The sequence below is a fragment of the Pan troglodytes genome, chromosome 2 (assembly GCF_028858775.2).
Source record: "Pan troglodytes isolate AG18354 chromosome 2, NHGRI_mPanTro3-v2.0_pri, whole genome shotgun sequence".
Taxonomy (NCBI): Eukaryota; Metazoa; Chordata; class Mammalia; order Primates; family Hominidae; genus Pan; species Pan troglodytes.
The window spans coordinates 47,320,634-47,335,273 of NC_086015.1; the positions used below are offsets into that span (position 1 = coordinate 47,320,634).

The following is a 14,640-nucleotide window of genomic DNA, read 5'->3' on the forward strand; positions in this document are numbered from 1 at the left end:
TCATTTGGCTGAAACCCATTATGTTCCATCTGGAGGCAGAAGATTCTCTTGGTTTTAGATTAGTTCTAGTTTTGTACTCAGTTATCAGTTTGTGAGGTGAGGTACCTTGCCCTGTATCCCATTCAAGGCTGTATTATCAGTGTCAGTAAACAACTTCATAAGAATTTCTTGGGTTTACCATCTAGCTTCAGTATCAAAATGAATTTATTAATTAGTAGAGGCAAGAATAGAGAGAGAACTTGAGTGTCCCCTGACTTTGTAACCTTTGACTCTTCCAGCTGTTGTCAGGAGGACAAAGGGGGCAGCTTTTCATATGGTAAGGAGTCTTTCCAAAATTGTTTTTATGTTACTTTATGTAAGATAAACAATCTTCAGAATCCTTAGCTATCCATGAATCTTACCAATTAGAGGACTGCCTATTGATCACTTACCAGTTTTTGAGTTGTCCTAAACCCAGGAGAGCACCAGGAGGCATGCAAATAAAGACTCCTGGTAGATGAAATGGACTGTCCTAAGTCCATGTGCAAAGCTCATGTATTTTGCTCGTAGCTGTCATTCAGGGTCTCACTCAGACCCTTATTTAGTTAATTTTACGTATAATTCTAGCAAGTTCAGTAAATTCGTATTTCCAGCTGTCAGCTGATAGGTAACAGGGACCTCGTAAAGTCAAATGCCCTGACTGATAGCAGCAAGATGAGAAAGAATCATGAAATCATCATCAAAAACTTAAAAAACACGGTGTGCGCCTCTCCTTGCCACCTGAAGTCCGAGTGTTTAGCAGTGCTTATGGGCACCTCTGGAGGTAAGGCAAGGCGCCTACTTACCATGGAAGCAGCTCTAAAAGGGGAATCTTTGATGGAAGATAAGATGGAGGCATCTTTTAAAGCCAGGTGGTTGTTACTTTCTGTGTGACTTAATGAGCAGGTGAATTTTGGCAAGTCCCAGGACACAAAGTGCAGTGGTGCTGTCTCACCTAGGTCCCTTCATTGCCAACTTTTTAGGTTTCATTATGATTATATCTCAGCACCTAGCACAGTGCCTGGCAAATAGTGCTGCCGCACATTTGTTGAATATACATATCAGTGTCTGCTTTGTGGCTTTTTGGCATAGAGACTGATGCCCCCAGGGGCACTGCTGTATCTTAGCATGGTTCTTCAGCTGGTCATTCTGAGTGATGCAGAAAAAAGAACAGGGTCTAATCATTTTAAATTCCTCTATTATTAGACAACATAAGAGGAAGAATTAATTAATTGACTGGAAAAATTCAACATTTGGAGAAGAAATGATTGATTTCTATATATGTCTATTTCAAAATAAATTCCAGGTGAATTAAGGATTTGTATATGAATAATTAAGAAAAAAGTGAATATTCATATGATCTTGACCTTTCTAAGAAAAAGTCATAAGAAAAAGGGTAGTAGCTTTGATTACAGTTCATGGATGTAGTACACATATTATTCGAAACAAAATTATAATGCAAACAAGTTGGGGCAATATTTGTAATATAGGAAATGGTTACTATTCTTAATGTAGAAAGAGTTCTTACAAATCAATGACAAACTCCCCTATAGACAAATGAAAAGAAAATTTATTAAAGAAGTTATGTAACTAGCCAGTAAAAGAAGAAAAAGTTTAACCTTGCAAATAATTAGAGTATTCAGGACTTAGTAGAAAAGCTACAATGATAAAGACTGTATTGGTAGGCCGGGCGCGGTGGCTCACGCCTGTAATCCCAGCACTTTGGGAGGCCTAGGCGGGCAGATCATGAGGTCAGGAGATCGAGACCATCCTGGCTAACATGGTGAAACCCCGTCTCTACTAAAAATACAGAAAATAAGCTGGGAGTGGTGGTGGGTGCCTGTAGTCCCAGCTACTCAGGAGGCTGAGGCAGGAGAATGGCGTGAACCCGGGAGGCGGAGCTTACAGTGAGCCGAGACCGTGCCACTGCACTACAGCCTGCGCGACAGAGTAAGACTCCGTCTCAAAAAAAAAAAAAAAAAAAAACTGTATTGGCAAAGGGTAGACTGATAGATCAGTGAAATAGAATAGAAAGTCCATAAATAAACCTACACATATGTGGCCAGTTGATTTTCAACAAAGGTGCTAAAGCAATTCAATGGAGAAATGGCCGTTTTTTCAGCAATGCTGTGGCAACAGTTGGATATCCATATGCAATAAAATGAACCTTGATCAGTACCTCACGCCATGTGTAAAAACTCGATCTGTGTCATAGACATACATGTAAAATGAAAAACTATAAAACTTCTAGAATAAAACATAGGGGATCTTTGCAACCTTAGGTTAGGCAAAGATATTTTGTACAGTACCAAGAGCATGATCCAAAAAAGAAAAATATTGAATAATTCACCAGAAAAGACATAATATGGCATATAAGCACATGCAGATGGTCCACACCATTAGTCATTAGGGAAATGCAAGTTAAAACCACACCTATTAGAATAGCTAAAATTTTTAAAACTGACAATACCAAGAGCTGGCAAGGGTGTGAATGGAGCAATTGAAACGCTCATACATTTCTGGTGGGAATGTAAAATCGTATAACCAGTTAGAAAAATCATTTGGCAGTTTCTTAGAAAGATAAACATACACTTACCCAGCAATGGCCCAGCAAACTCACTCCTAGGTATTTACCCAAGAGAAATGAGAATTTATGTTTATACAAAAGCCTGTACACACTTTTTTTGTGATTTTATTCATAACTGTCCCAAACTGAAATAAATGGTGGAACATCTACACAATGGAATACTACTCAGCCATGAAAAATGGTGACCTATTGATGTGTACAACAACATGAGTGAATCTCAATGCATTATTGAGAAAAACCAGACTGCAAAACAGTCTGCATTATTGAGAAAAACAGAGACTACATACTCTGTGACTCCATTTCTAGGCAAAACTTGCAAGGACACACAATAGCTGTGGTTGTCAGGGGCTGGGCTTGGGGAAGGGATGACTACACAGAGGCACAAAGGAAATTTTGGGGTAACACAGCTGCTCTGTATCTTGATTGTGGTAGTTGTTATGTGACTGCATTTGTCAGAACTTGGAGAAATGCACCCTAAAAATAGTGAATTTTGTTGTATATAAATTATACCTTAAAGAAATTAGGGAAAAAATAATCAGGCCAGTATACATTGAAACAGATCTTTATAATTTTACCTAATAGGCTAATAGTAAGGATTATCTATGGTGTTGGTGAGGATAGGGCCCTCCCACAGGCTGCTAATAAATCTTACTGGCGTTAGGCCGGGCGCGGTGGCTCACGCCTGTAATCCGAGCACTTTGGGAGGCCAAGGCGGGTGGATCACAAGGTCAGGAGTTCAAGATCAGCCTGGCCAACATGGTGAAACCCCGTCTCTACTAAAAACTACAAAAATTAGCCAGGCCTGGTGGCACATGCCTGTGGTTCCGGCTACTCCGGAGGCTGAGGCAGAAGAATCGCTTGAACCTGGGATGTGGAGGTTGCAGTAAGCTGCGATCGTGTCACTGCACTCCAGCCTGGGTGATAGGGTGAGACTCTGTCTCAAAAAAAAAAAAAAAAAGAATAAATCTTACTGGCATTAAATATGCACTACTTTCATAATCTGAAAGAAGTAAGTGTTAATTTGAAAAACAGGAGATGTGTGGTTATATTTGAGAGAACTTTTCTAAACTTTTAATACGAAGGAAAATCTGAAAGTTATAATCCTACATGGAACCAACCAGGTTGTGTATTTATTGTAATTCCTAGAAAGACATACTGATTTTTTTTAATACAGGAAAATAGGTTGCATACATTTTAAAACCACATGTCTAATTTAGGTGTTATGCATGGAGAACTAACCAAAACATTTCAAGAGCTAATATTTTGAATTTTGAAATTTGTTATATTAAATTTGCTATTTAAAGTTCATTTCTCTTTACTCTCAAATGAGGAAGTTAGTTTCCTGGCAAGCTTAAACATTTTAGAGAAACCTGCATAATGTATCTTCTGTTAAAGAACATACCTTGCTTGACTTTTATCCCCAGTGCCCAGAAAGCTTTGTTTCATTAAACTTTTTTTGCTTTTTGAAAGAGAACCCATTTTCTTAGCCTGCCATTTGCAGCAGGTGATTTTTATCAACTGGTGTTTTAATAGCTTGTATATTCATCTTATGTTAGCACACCTCAGCCTCACACAAAAGACTGTGTTTTTTGGTTTTGTTTTTTTTGTTTTTGAGACGGAGTCTTGCTCTTTCACCCAGGCTGGACTGCAGTGGCGCTGTCTTGGCTCACTGCAAGCTCTGCCTCCCGGGTTCACACCATTCTCCTGCCTCAGCCTCCTGAGTAGCTGGGATTATAGGTGCCCGCCACCGCGCCCGGCTAATTTTTTGTATTTTTAGTAGAGACAGGATTTCACTGTGTTAGCCAAGATGGTCTCGATCTCCTGACCTCGTGATCCACCCGCCTCGGCCTCCCAAAGTGCTGGGATTACAGGTGTGAGCCACCGCGCCCGGCCCAAAAGACTGTGTTTTTAACATCAACTTAAGAAAACATCAAAATACTCCACTAGCTATCAAACTAAAACGTTTAGTTGGTGGACACTCCAAATTTATAAAATGCTGATTCATATAGGTCTCTAATCTAGTTGCATTTGACTAACTAGACAAATAGAATTGGACATTTTTAGATGTGGTGCTAAATTTAAATGTTTCTTCTTTCTAGTTCGAAGTTAAGCATATAAGCCTAAAAATTGCATTGCATTTGTCATAATCTTGTGGGAAATTTGAAATGTGAAATCACTGCTTGAAACTAAATTTAAAAAGCCACTCTGTATCCCTGGTGAAGCAGTTCTCCAATGGGTCCCCCCTTGGATGAGTATCCATATTGAAACTCAGCTAAGCAGCCATCAGAGGATTTGAACCAGGTCTCTCTGAAGCTTTAGGCCAGGCATGCTATTTTCATTAGGCCACACTGAAAGAAATCGCCCAAGTATGATGTTTTCGCCATCTTATCTTTCCGTTTTCATTTGTAAAGTACTCTTCCTGAGTGGTACCAACAGCAGGTTTGTAAAATGATTTTATGAAGGAATGCCGAGTTGGAAGGGTGTCTGCTGCTTGTCTGGTTTGGATTTGTGTGAATGTGTGCAGTCCCACAATATGTGATTGATAACCCTTTGACTTCTTGAACTTTTTCTGTTTTAACTTGAAAAAACAAGTTTGCACAGGGCCTTAAAAAGGTGACTGAAATAAACTGCAGCTTATCTTCCCTGATTTATCCCACCACAGTCTGCTCTGAGCACTTCTTAGTCTCCTTTTCTTCTTAGCTTTGTGTATGTGTGTGTGTGTGTGTAGGATTGGGAATAACCACCACCTTCCTCTGTACCCTAAAACTCTGCTTCAGCTGTCTTTTGAGGGGGCCCCACAATATTTGCAGAACTCTTTTTAAAAATTTCAGGTTTTCATTCAGCAAACTTGTGTTGAGCAGGCCCTGGCTGAGTGTAGACTAGGGCCTGCTCAACAGAAGGCCCTATTCTGTGCTCAAGGAGCTCCAAGTATTGGAGGGAAATAGAATATCTGTAATCACAGCCCATTGTAATGATGCTGAAATTGTTAGGTAGCCCAGGTTTCTAAGTTGGAGGGCAGTGTGGGAAGACCTTGGGGAAGATGAGGATCATTGGAGGATTTGAAGCACATCATAGAATTGGCAGTGCCTTCTTGATCTGGAAGTCAGAGGACCCTCAGAGTAGGGAGTCTGGGATGTCTCCTAAGTTTAGACTGTACCCACCAGGGTAGATGGGGAGAAATAAACTTGGGGGAAAAAAATGATAAGCTTAGTTTTAGCAGCATTGATTTTTGAAGTCCCCAAGGGACATTTAGATGAATTAAGATCTGGGAAAGGAGTGTTTTAAAGTAGGTATCAGATGATGGCATTCATTCTTTCTAGGGGAAAAGAAAACATTTCCCTGTTAAATAATAAAACCTTGCTTCTAACTAGAGTATCGATAAAACCAGGAATACTAGACATATCAGAAAATAGATCTAAAAAACTTGTCCAAGTTCTTCATTCCTCTTCTGCTTCTTTCGTATGCTGTTAGTTCAAATGATCTGACAGTTTTCTACTTTTGGAATGCTTTCTAGTCATGTTCCTTAAAACTAACCACTGATCTTGTTTTACAAGAAAGAATCTTTAGTAACCAAAGCTCTACATGATTTTGAATGCAGACAAGTAGTTCTTCTGTGTAAATAGGAATTCAGATGGATAAACATGGGCAATTAGGTTTCTCAGTGTCGTACAAAAAGCAAAGGTCTTAGGTTTTATTATAGAACTCCTGGGACCTACACACTTCTGAAACAGTACTTGCTATTCTAAGAAAGCATTGCCTTCTACATTAGTGTTAGGTCATATGTCAGTGGCTTGTGACCGTAGTTGGAACTGAAAAGTGATTGCATAAATCCTGGCAGCTGTGAAGTGGTCTTGTAAAAGGTGCCCCTATTTTATCTGCTGTGGTTTTAGAACATTCTAGTTCTATTGCTTCTTTCATTATTTATGGCTGTACTGATAAAAGAAAGCTGATAAAAGGAAAAAAATAGAGGTTTCTACCTAAAACCCTTCTTCTGGACTTCCCATTTTTATTATTTTCTAATCCTCCTCTTTTGTTGTATAGATAATTCAGTTTAGAAATGACTTTTTAGGAAACCTCTCAGTAGTCCTGAAGTCCCCTCCCCACCCTGTTGGCATTTGCTTTTCCTCAGATGAATGATTAGCATGTTCTTTTATTCTGTTTTGTTTTCATTTTGATCTTAAACTCTACCCCAACCCTAGAAATAGCATAATTCAGTTATATTATATAGACCTGCTGAGTGTTAGCCAGATGAGACTTCAGTGCTCATTTCTGTGACCTTATTTCCAGCTAGCTTGAAGGCAGCCAGTAAGGGGAACTTGTAACTCCCACCCTTAATATTATGAAAAACTTCATTATCTCTTTACTCCTTCCCATAGTTCCATGAGTTGGGTTTTTTTTTTTTTAAACCAAGCCAATTACATTTATTAAATATTTCCTTTTTTTCATTTTTATTAACCAAGTGCCTATAGCTGGGTCTGAAATAAAAACATACACTTCAGATAGTCGTATCTATATGATATTTGATTCAGATGGTTGATGTTTGTTAACCCGTGGATCTTTAATATGAAGAGACAGTTCCATTAACATTTTTTGGAAATGATTATAATAAGGTCCCCTGTACATTTCGCTCCATTACACCCCCATCCCCCATTTACGGTTTCAGTGATCCCTTGCAGTCTTAGGATCTCAAGCTGAGGCTGTGGTCTATACCTTAGGAGTTTGTAGTTTTGTTAACACGGTTTTTTTTTTTTTTCTTATGGAAAAAGATAATTTAAAATATTCTCTAAAATGAATGGTTTTTCTTTTTTCTTAAGAGATGGGGTCTGGCTATGTTTCCCAGGCTAGAGCACAATGGCTATTCACAGAAGTGGTTTAGCACACTGTGGCCTCAAATTCCTGGGTTCAAGTGATCCTCCCACCTTAGGCTTCCTGCTAGCTGGGACTGTAGGCATGCACCACTGTGCCTGGCTTAAAATGAATGTTATATTAAGACAGGTACCACTTCCCACCCCCATTTGTGGAGGAATATGGTGGATAATTTTTGTTGATGCCATTCTTAGTCCTATAATACCAGATGTCTAGTTCTGGGGACCCAAGCTCCTGAATCATCACCTTTTTTTAAAAAAACCTGAATTACTAAGAATAAGAAGCTTTCCCTGTTTCTTCTCTCTCCCATCTCAAACTGTGTTGGCTTTGTGCCTGCTTGAACTTACCTACTGTCTGTTTCCCACATCTGTTTCACTAATTTCCACTGGAGCATCCTTAGTGGCTTGGGAGGCTTGTAAGGGCAAGGGCATCTCTTACTCATCTCTGTCTGCTATGCCAAGAACAGTGCCTGCCACAGATGAAGCAGGGCAGGGCAGCAGCAGCCACCTTTGAATGTTTTCTCTGTGCTGAATACTTAGCATGGATTCTGTTTTAATTCATTTAATGTCCACAGCAGCTTTACAAGAAAGTAGATTACTATTAGTACTTCCATTTTAAAGATTGGGAACACATTTTAAAATAATTTGGTTAAAGTCATAGCGCTCTGTTGAGTGGCCTGTTTTTATCTCTTTCCTTTGGCCCTTGGGATGAAAAAGTAAAATTATTCAAAGACAAAAGTAAAGTAAGAAGAGAAATAAAAAGTCTGGAAAATGAGGTGGATGGATCATGAGGTCAGGGGATTGAGACCATCCTGGCTAACACAGTGAAACCTCGTCTCAACTAAAAATAGAAAAAATTAGCCGGGTGTGGTGGCGGGTGCCTGTAGTACTAGCTACTCGGGAGGCTAAGGCAGGAGAATGGCATGAACCTGGGAGGCAGAGCTTACAGTGAGCCGAGATCGCACCACTGCCCTCCAGCCTGGGCGACAGAGTGAGACTCCGTCTCAAAAAAAAAAAAGTCTGGGAAATAAATATATGGAATAAATGGCCCCTTGAATAATCACATTGTCTCAGTGGGAGAGTCATTTGCTCTCTCTGAAACTTAGTTACCCTGCTGTTCTTTTCTAGTTTAAATGCTTCAAATTATGTCATTTAGCTTAGCCAACTACTTGACATAGAATTGTATTTCTAATTTTTTCAATCTTTTAGCATTTCTATATTTAGAAATTATTTGAGCCCTAACTGAAAACCGTGGGACTGTATATTTATGTTGCTTTTCTTCTTTTTTATTATTCTAATCATGTATCACATCATAACAAGCAGAGTGTGTTAGGGTGATTGGACAAATCATCCTGAAGAGAAAATTTCCAAATAATTGGACTTCTTGTTGTTTGTGAGGCTAATCTTTAACAGAAAAAGAAAGTTTTCTTCGGTCAAATAAGAATGTTGGGTAATTGTTAGTTGATATTTATATTATTCATTATATTTTTAAAACATTATTTTGAATAATTGCACTATCAGATATCCAGTTTGGCATGGACAAGAGGTAAAAAACCAAACTAGTTTATGTACAGTTATAGTATGAGATAGTAGTGGAAATAATGTAATTAAACTCATTTTATAAAAGTTGATGTTTTGTAGGACTTATATGGAAAGATATGAATTTATTGTATTTCAAATACATATGTATTAGTGGTTAGGTATGATTATAAGTAGTCGCATTAAACATTGTCAATATTTGAACAATAGAAAAAAAGTTTTTAACTACCTGGATTTTTATTGTTTATGTATTTTCATTGTCAGCCATTTAAAATCACCCCTTTTTTTTTTGCTGTGGAGGGATAGCCAAGTATATATTATTTTTTAAAACTTGGTAGGTTTCCCTCGTTGGATAATGGACATAGTTGGAAAGGTGGGATTTACTTTACAGTGAATTTCTAAAACATAACTTTTTGTAAATGAAGTGCACATTGCAATAAAGGGAGAATAATTGTAATTGCCACTTGTTCACAGTGGTGGCTTGGGAGTTGGGACAAGTGACCCAAAATAGCAGATTTGAGTGGTACAAAGAGGAGGATTTAAGTTAAACATAAACTATATAAATTTCCTTTAAAAAATCTTAATAAGGTACTACTAGGACTGGGGTTATAAATTCGTTTCACTGGCTATTTAAAGAATAGATGTGACTAGTCGCCATTATTAAGATATGTTTGATTTTTGAATGGGGATGGCTCTCTGGATTCCAAAGTCAAGGCAAAGAAATGACAGTGAATGGAGTGGACTCCTGAGTCAGCTTGCTGTCCTAGGGCAGATAATGCATGCGTTCAAAAAGCAATGTCAGACCTCTTAGGGACACTGCAGAGCCAAGGGTTTGGACTGAATGATCCATAGGTCCCTTTCATCTTCAATTACGTAAATGTTTAATTTCAGTCTGCTTTTTTCATCTGATTCATTAGTTTCCATCAGAGTATCCTTAGTAAAATTTATTGTACGTATTAAAAAATCACATTGTATGTAACTTTTGGGTTTCTGCCTTTGTTGCCAATCTTTGTTTAGTTTGAACCAAGGAAAAGATATTTTATTAAGTTTTAATTATCTTGGGAAATAACATGGAACCTACGTTATTTTGGGTGTTTTAAGTTTAAATGGAAACAGCAGTTGAATGTTAACAGATGTGATGACAAAGGCCATGTGGTCTGCCCTTCCATTCTCTTTTAAGCCTTTTGTGGTCTAGAATACTTCTTGAATTCGTTTCTTATTATGTGAATGTTTATATTATCATGCCTGTTCTTTAGTTTCTGGAATGAATGAATGATTTGTGATGCCTTTCCTAAGTCCTTTTCATCTTAAAAATTTTTTTTCATCTGAACAAAAGATCATTTTCCCATATGATTGATGGGTTTGCTTTTTATTTAATGATGAAAGAGGTAAGGAGTTGTTTGTTACTGTCAGAGTTCGTCTAATGCTAGAGTTGAGAGGTCCTTAGATGTCAGCTAGTCCAGCCTTACCATTGGTGCAGAAATGCCTTATGCAAAATTTTAGACAGATGTTTGCCCTGCCTTTGCTGGAATACTTTTAGTGATGGATAACTCACTGCCTTTTCTGGTATTGTAACGGCTCCATTGAGTAGTTCCCCATTTTTTAGCTGAAATGTGTTTCTTAAGTAACCAAGTTTCATCCTCTGGAGTAATATATAACTAGTCTTTTTCCTGATTGACTATATTGATGGCCACGTTTCTTTCCTCCTTGAGCTTTAATTTTCTTGCGTATAAAATGACATGAGTTACATCACCTGGTTACCTCACTAGCATTGAGGTAAAGAACAACTTGACATAATTGTGACCTTAGGCAAAATTCTTTTCCGGTCTCAGAGTATTAATATATTAGTTTTATTTCTGGTATATATTCTAATGGGAAAAACAGCAGTGTGTTGTCTGTTGGCTTGGGCACCTGGATACTTTTCAGTTGATGTTATTGCTCTGTTACCAAAGGCATTAATTTATCTCTTCATCGAACATTTATTGACCATTCACTGTGTACTAGCAATTACTGTAAAAACATTGAAGAAGATAGACACCTTCCCTGCCCTGTTGGGGCTTCTTTTCCTTCATGGATGTTTGTACTTTGAGATATAAATGCTTTTGACTGCTCAAGATAAAATAATATTGTTAGCCCACTTTTAATGTTTTTGGTTTTCTAATTAGTCCAATATTTTAAAGTATGTCTTTGATTTATAGATATTTGGAGTCTGGGAGTGATCCTTTTCATGTTGGTGTGTGGGCAGCCGCCCTTTCAAGAAGCCAATGACAGTGAAACACTGACAATGATCATGGATTGCAAATATACAGTACCATCCCATGTGTCTAAAGAGTGTAAAGAGTAAGTAAAACAAAGTATGTGGAAACCTTAAGGACTCAGATTAAAACCAGAAGTTTTAATTCCATTAATATGTCAAGAAAATTTGAGAGGACTTCAAACATCCAAGCATCTGGGTTGATTTTAATTTTTGAATTTAATATTTCTGCTGTTGTTTCAGAGTGTTCGGTCGGCGGGGGTGGGAGTGCTTAGCCCCTGAATATGATCTGAAATTTAATATTAGAGTACAAAATGTATTCATCTATTTCTTATTCAAGAAATCTATTACATGCCTCTTCAACCTTCAGGAGTGGTGGTTATTTCACTTGAACTGAAGAAATACCATGGGAACTACCTTTCTCTGCATGAGCAAAAAGCAAGATCACCTGGAATTGTTTTAAGTTCCAGAGAAGAGTTAGGGCATTTTCTTTCCTGAATAGACCATCAACACACTATTTTAGGGTTTACATAGTATGTCTCATAATTTTCTTCACACACCTTCCGCTAATTGACTAAAGAGCTGTTTAGGTTTATGTGACTATGGGAAGCCAGCATAAAAAGTATACTCAATTATTTGGAATTTAAAGTAGTACATAGTACTATGATATGTGTAGTGAGAAATACAGTAATGGAATAGAACTGTTGGAAGTTCAGTATTGACATTTTAAGTGACATTTTTTAATGAGCTCAGCTGAGATTATAGCCACTACTTACAGGACTTTGCTGTAGAAACAGAGTTTTGAGTTTCTCCTATCAGCTGGTAAGAAGGAAATCTGATTGCCCAAGGACTTTTTTTCTCTAAATGAAGCCCCATCTCAGGTGGATGTTTAAGAACTTAGGTATTCAAGGCCGAGGCAGGCAGATCACAAGGTCAGGAGATCGAGACCATCCTGACTAACATGGTGAAACCCCATCTCTACTAAAAATACAGAAAATTAGCTGGGCGCCTGTAGTTCCAGCTACTCAGGAGGCTGAGGCAGGAGAATGGCGTGAACCCTGGAGGTGGAGCTTGCAGTGAGCCGAGATCGCGCCACTGCACTCCAGCCTGGGCGACAGAGCGAGACCTTGTCTCAAAAAAAAAAAAAAAGAACTTAGGTATTGAAACTCTGGATTCAAATATTGACTTCTCCATTTACTAATGATGTCAGAGTGGTAGAAACTACCATATAGGGTTATTGTGAAAATTAAATGAATTAATATGTGTAAAGCTCTTAGCTCGGTCCTTAGCACATAGGAAACTATGAATATTGATGATGATTATTTTTATGACCTTACTGTTAACTATTCTCTACCCCAAGAAACAGGGCAGTTGTCTGGGGGCATACGTTGTCTGCATGTTGGATGTTTGTGATGCATGTTGTAATTCAAGGAGTATTTCCACAGCTTCTACTGAAAAAGCTTATTTTTATATTGATATATATATCATTCAAATAAGTATACAATGTATATGTAGTAAAATGAGGGCCTGTGTACCCATTATCTAGCTTAAGAAATAGAACAGTTCCTAGTATCTTAGTAGCTGTCTGTGTCTCCCTCCTAGAAGGATTATTTTTAATAATTATTGAGGCTGGGCGCAGTGGCTCACACCTGTAATCCCAGCACTTAAGGAGGCCGAGACAGGCAGATCACAAGATCAGGAGTTCGAGACCAGCCTGATCAACATGGTGAAACCCTGTCTCTACTAAAAATACAAAAATTAGCCGGGCATGGTGGCTGGCGCCTGTAATCCCAGCTACTCAGGAGGCTGAGGCAGGAGAATCACTTGAACCCAGGAGGTGGAGGTTGCAGTGAGCTGAGATCATGCCACTGCACTCCAGCCTGGGCGACAGAGTGAGACTCTGTCTCAAAAAAATAATAATAATTATTGGGGCCAGGCATGGTGGCTCGTTCCTGTAATCTCAGCACTTTGGGAGGCCAAGATGGAAGGATCATTTGTGCCCAGGAGTTCAAGACCAGCCTGGGCAACATAGGGAGGCCCTGTCTCTACTAAACAAACAAGCAAAAAGAAAAATTAGCCAGTTACGGTGGCTCACGCCTGTGGTCTCAGCTACTGGAGAGGCTGAGGTGGGAGGATGGCATGGGCCTAGAGGGTCGAGGATACGGTGAGCTGCGATTGCACCACTGCACTCCAGTCTGGGTGACAGAGTAAGACCCTGTCTCAAAAAAAAAAAAAAATATTGGGACTATTTAGGTTTTTAAAATTTTTTCCTATTTCAGTTTTGCTAAGCTGTGTTTTTTAAGGGACATGTCTGCTTTATCTAATTTTTCAAATGTATTAACCTCAAGTATTTATATTATCTTTTTTTTTTTTTGAGATGGAGTCTAGTGGTGTTCCCAGGCTGGAGTGCAGTGGCACAGTCTCGGCTCACTTCAGCCTCCACCTCCTGGGTTCAAGCGATTCTCCTGCTTCAGCCTCCCCGTTAGCTGGGACTAGAGGTGTGTGCCACCGTGCCCAGCTAATGTTTGTATTTTTAGTAAAGGCAAGGTTTTAACATGTTGGCCGGGATGGTCTCAATCTCTTAACCTTGTGATCCGCCTGCCTTGGCCTCCCAAAGTGCTGGGATTACAGGCATGAGCCACCACGCCCAGCCTATAATATCTTTTAGTTATATTTTTTAAGTCTATAAGAAGTGTGGATATATTGTCCTTTTTAATTTCAATAGTGATAATTTGTGCCTTATCTTTTTTTTGTCTTGATCAGTTTTGCCAGAAGTTTGTTATTTTATTAGTCTTTTTCTAAGAACTACCTTTTGCTTTTATTAACAATTATAATTTTTGTTTTATGTTTTATTAATTTTCTTTTCTCTTGTCTGTAGTATTTCGTGCCACTCACTTCCATGGGCTAATTCTGTTCTTTTTCTTTCTGTGGTTGGATACTTAGCTCACAAATTTCCCTTTTCTGTTGTAATAATTTAAGGCTATAAATTGCCTTCTGATACCATTTTAGCTGCATCCCACTAGTTTTGATTTATAGTCCTTTTGTTATTCAGTTCTAATAAGTATTTTCTAGTTTGTGTTGATTTATTTCATGTGTGAGTTGTTTACAGGGGTGTTTTACATTTCCAAATGTATGGCATTTTTCTAATTAGCTTTTTATTGATTTCTAACTTAATTGTGTTGTGGTCCAATAATAATAGCCTCTATGGTACCAGTGTTGTTTTTGTTTTTTTGTTTTTTCAAATTGCTGAGACTTGCTTATGGCCTAGCATAAGGTCTTTTTGTTCTGGAAAATAGTGTATATTTTCCAATTTTGGAATTCTGCATAAATCCTTAAGATCAAGCTTTTTTATTATGCTGTTCAAAATTATTTGCATC

The 14,640-nt window shown here is 38.3% G+C and overlaps 1 protein-coding gene across 12 annotated transcripts in view; it reads left to right on the top strand.

Annotated features, from left to right (window-relative positions):
• SNRK (SNF related kinase) overlaps positions 1-14,640 on the top strand; it is a 64,711-nt gene that overhangs the window by 34,477 nt on the left and 15,594 nt on the right. For all 12 annotated transcript variants that reach the window (XM_001142896.4, XM_516395.6, XM_063806710.1 and 9 more), the window contains one exon: positions 11,208-11,349. In XM_001142896.4, the coding sequence (XP_001142896.2) occupies positions 11,208-11,349 (142 nt within the window). The remainder of the gene's footprint in view (positions 1-11,207; positions 11,350-14,640) is intronic.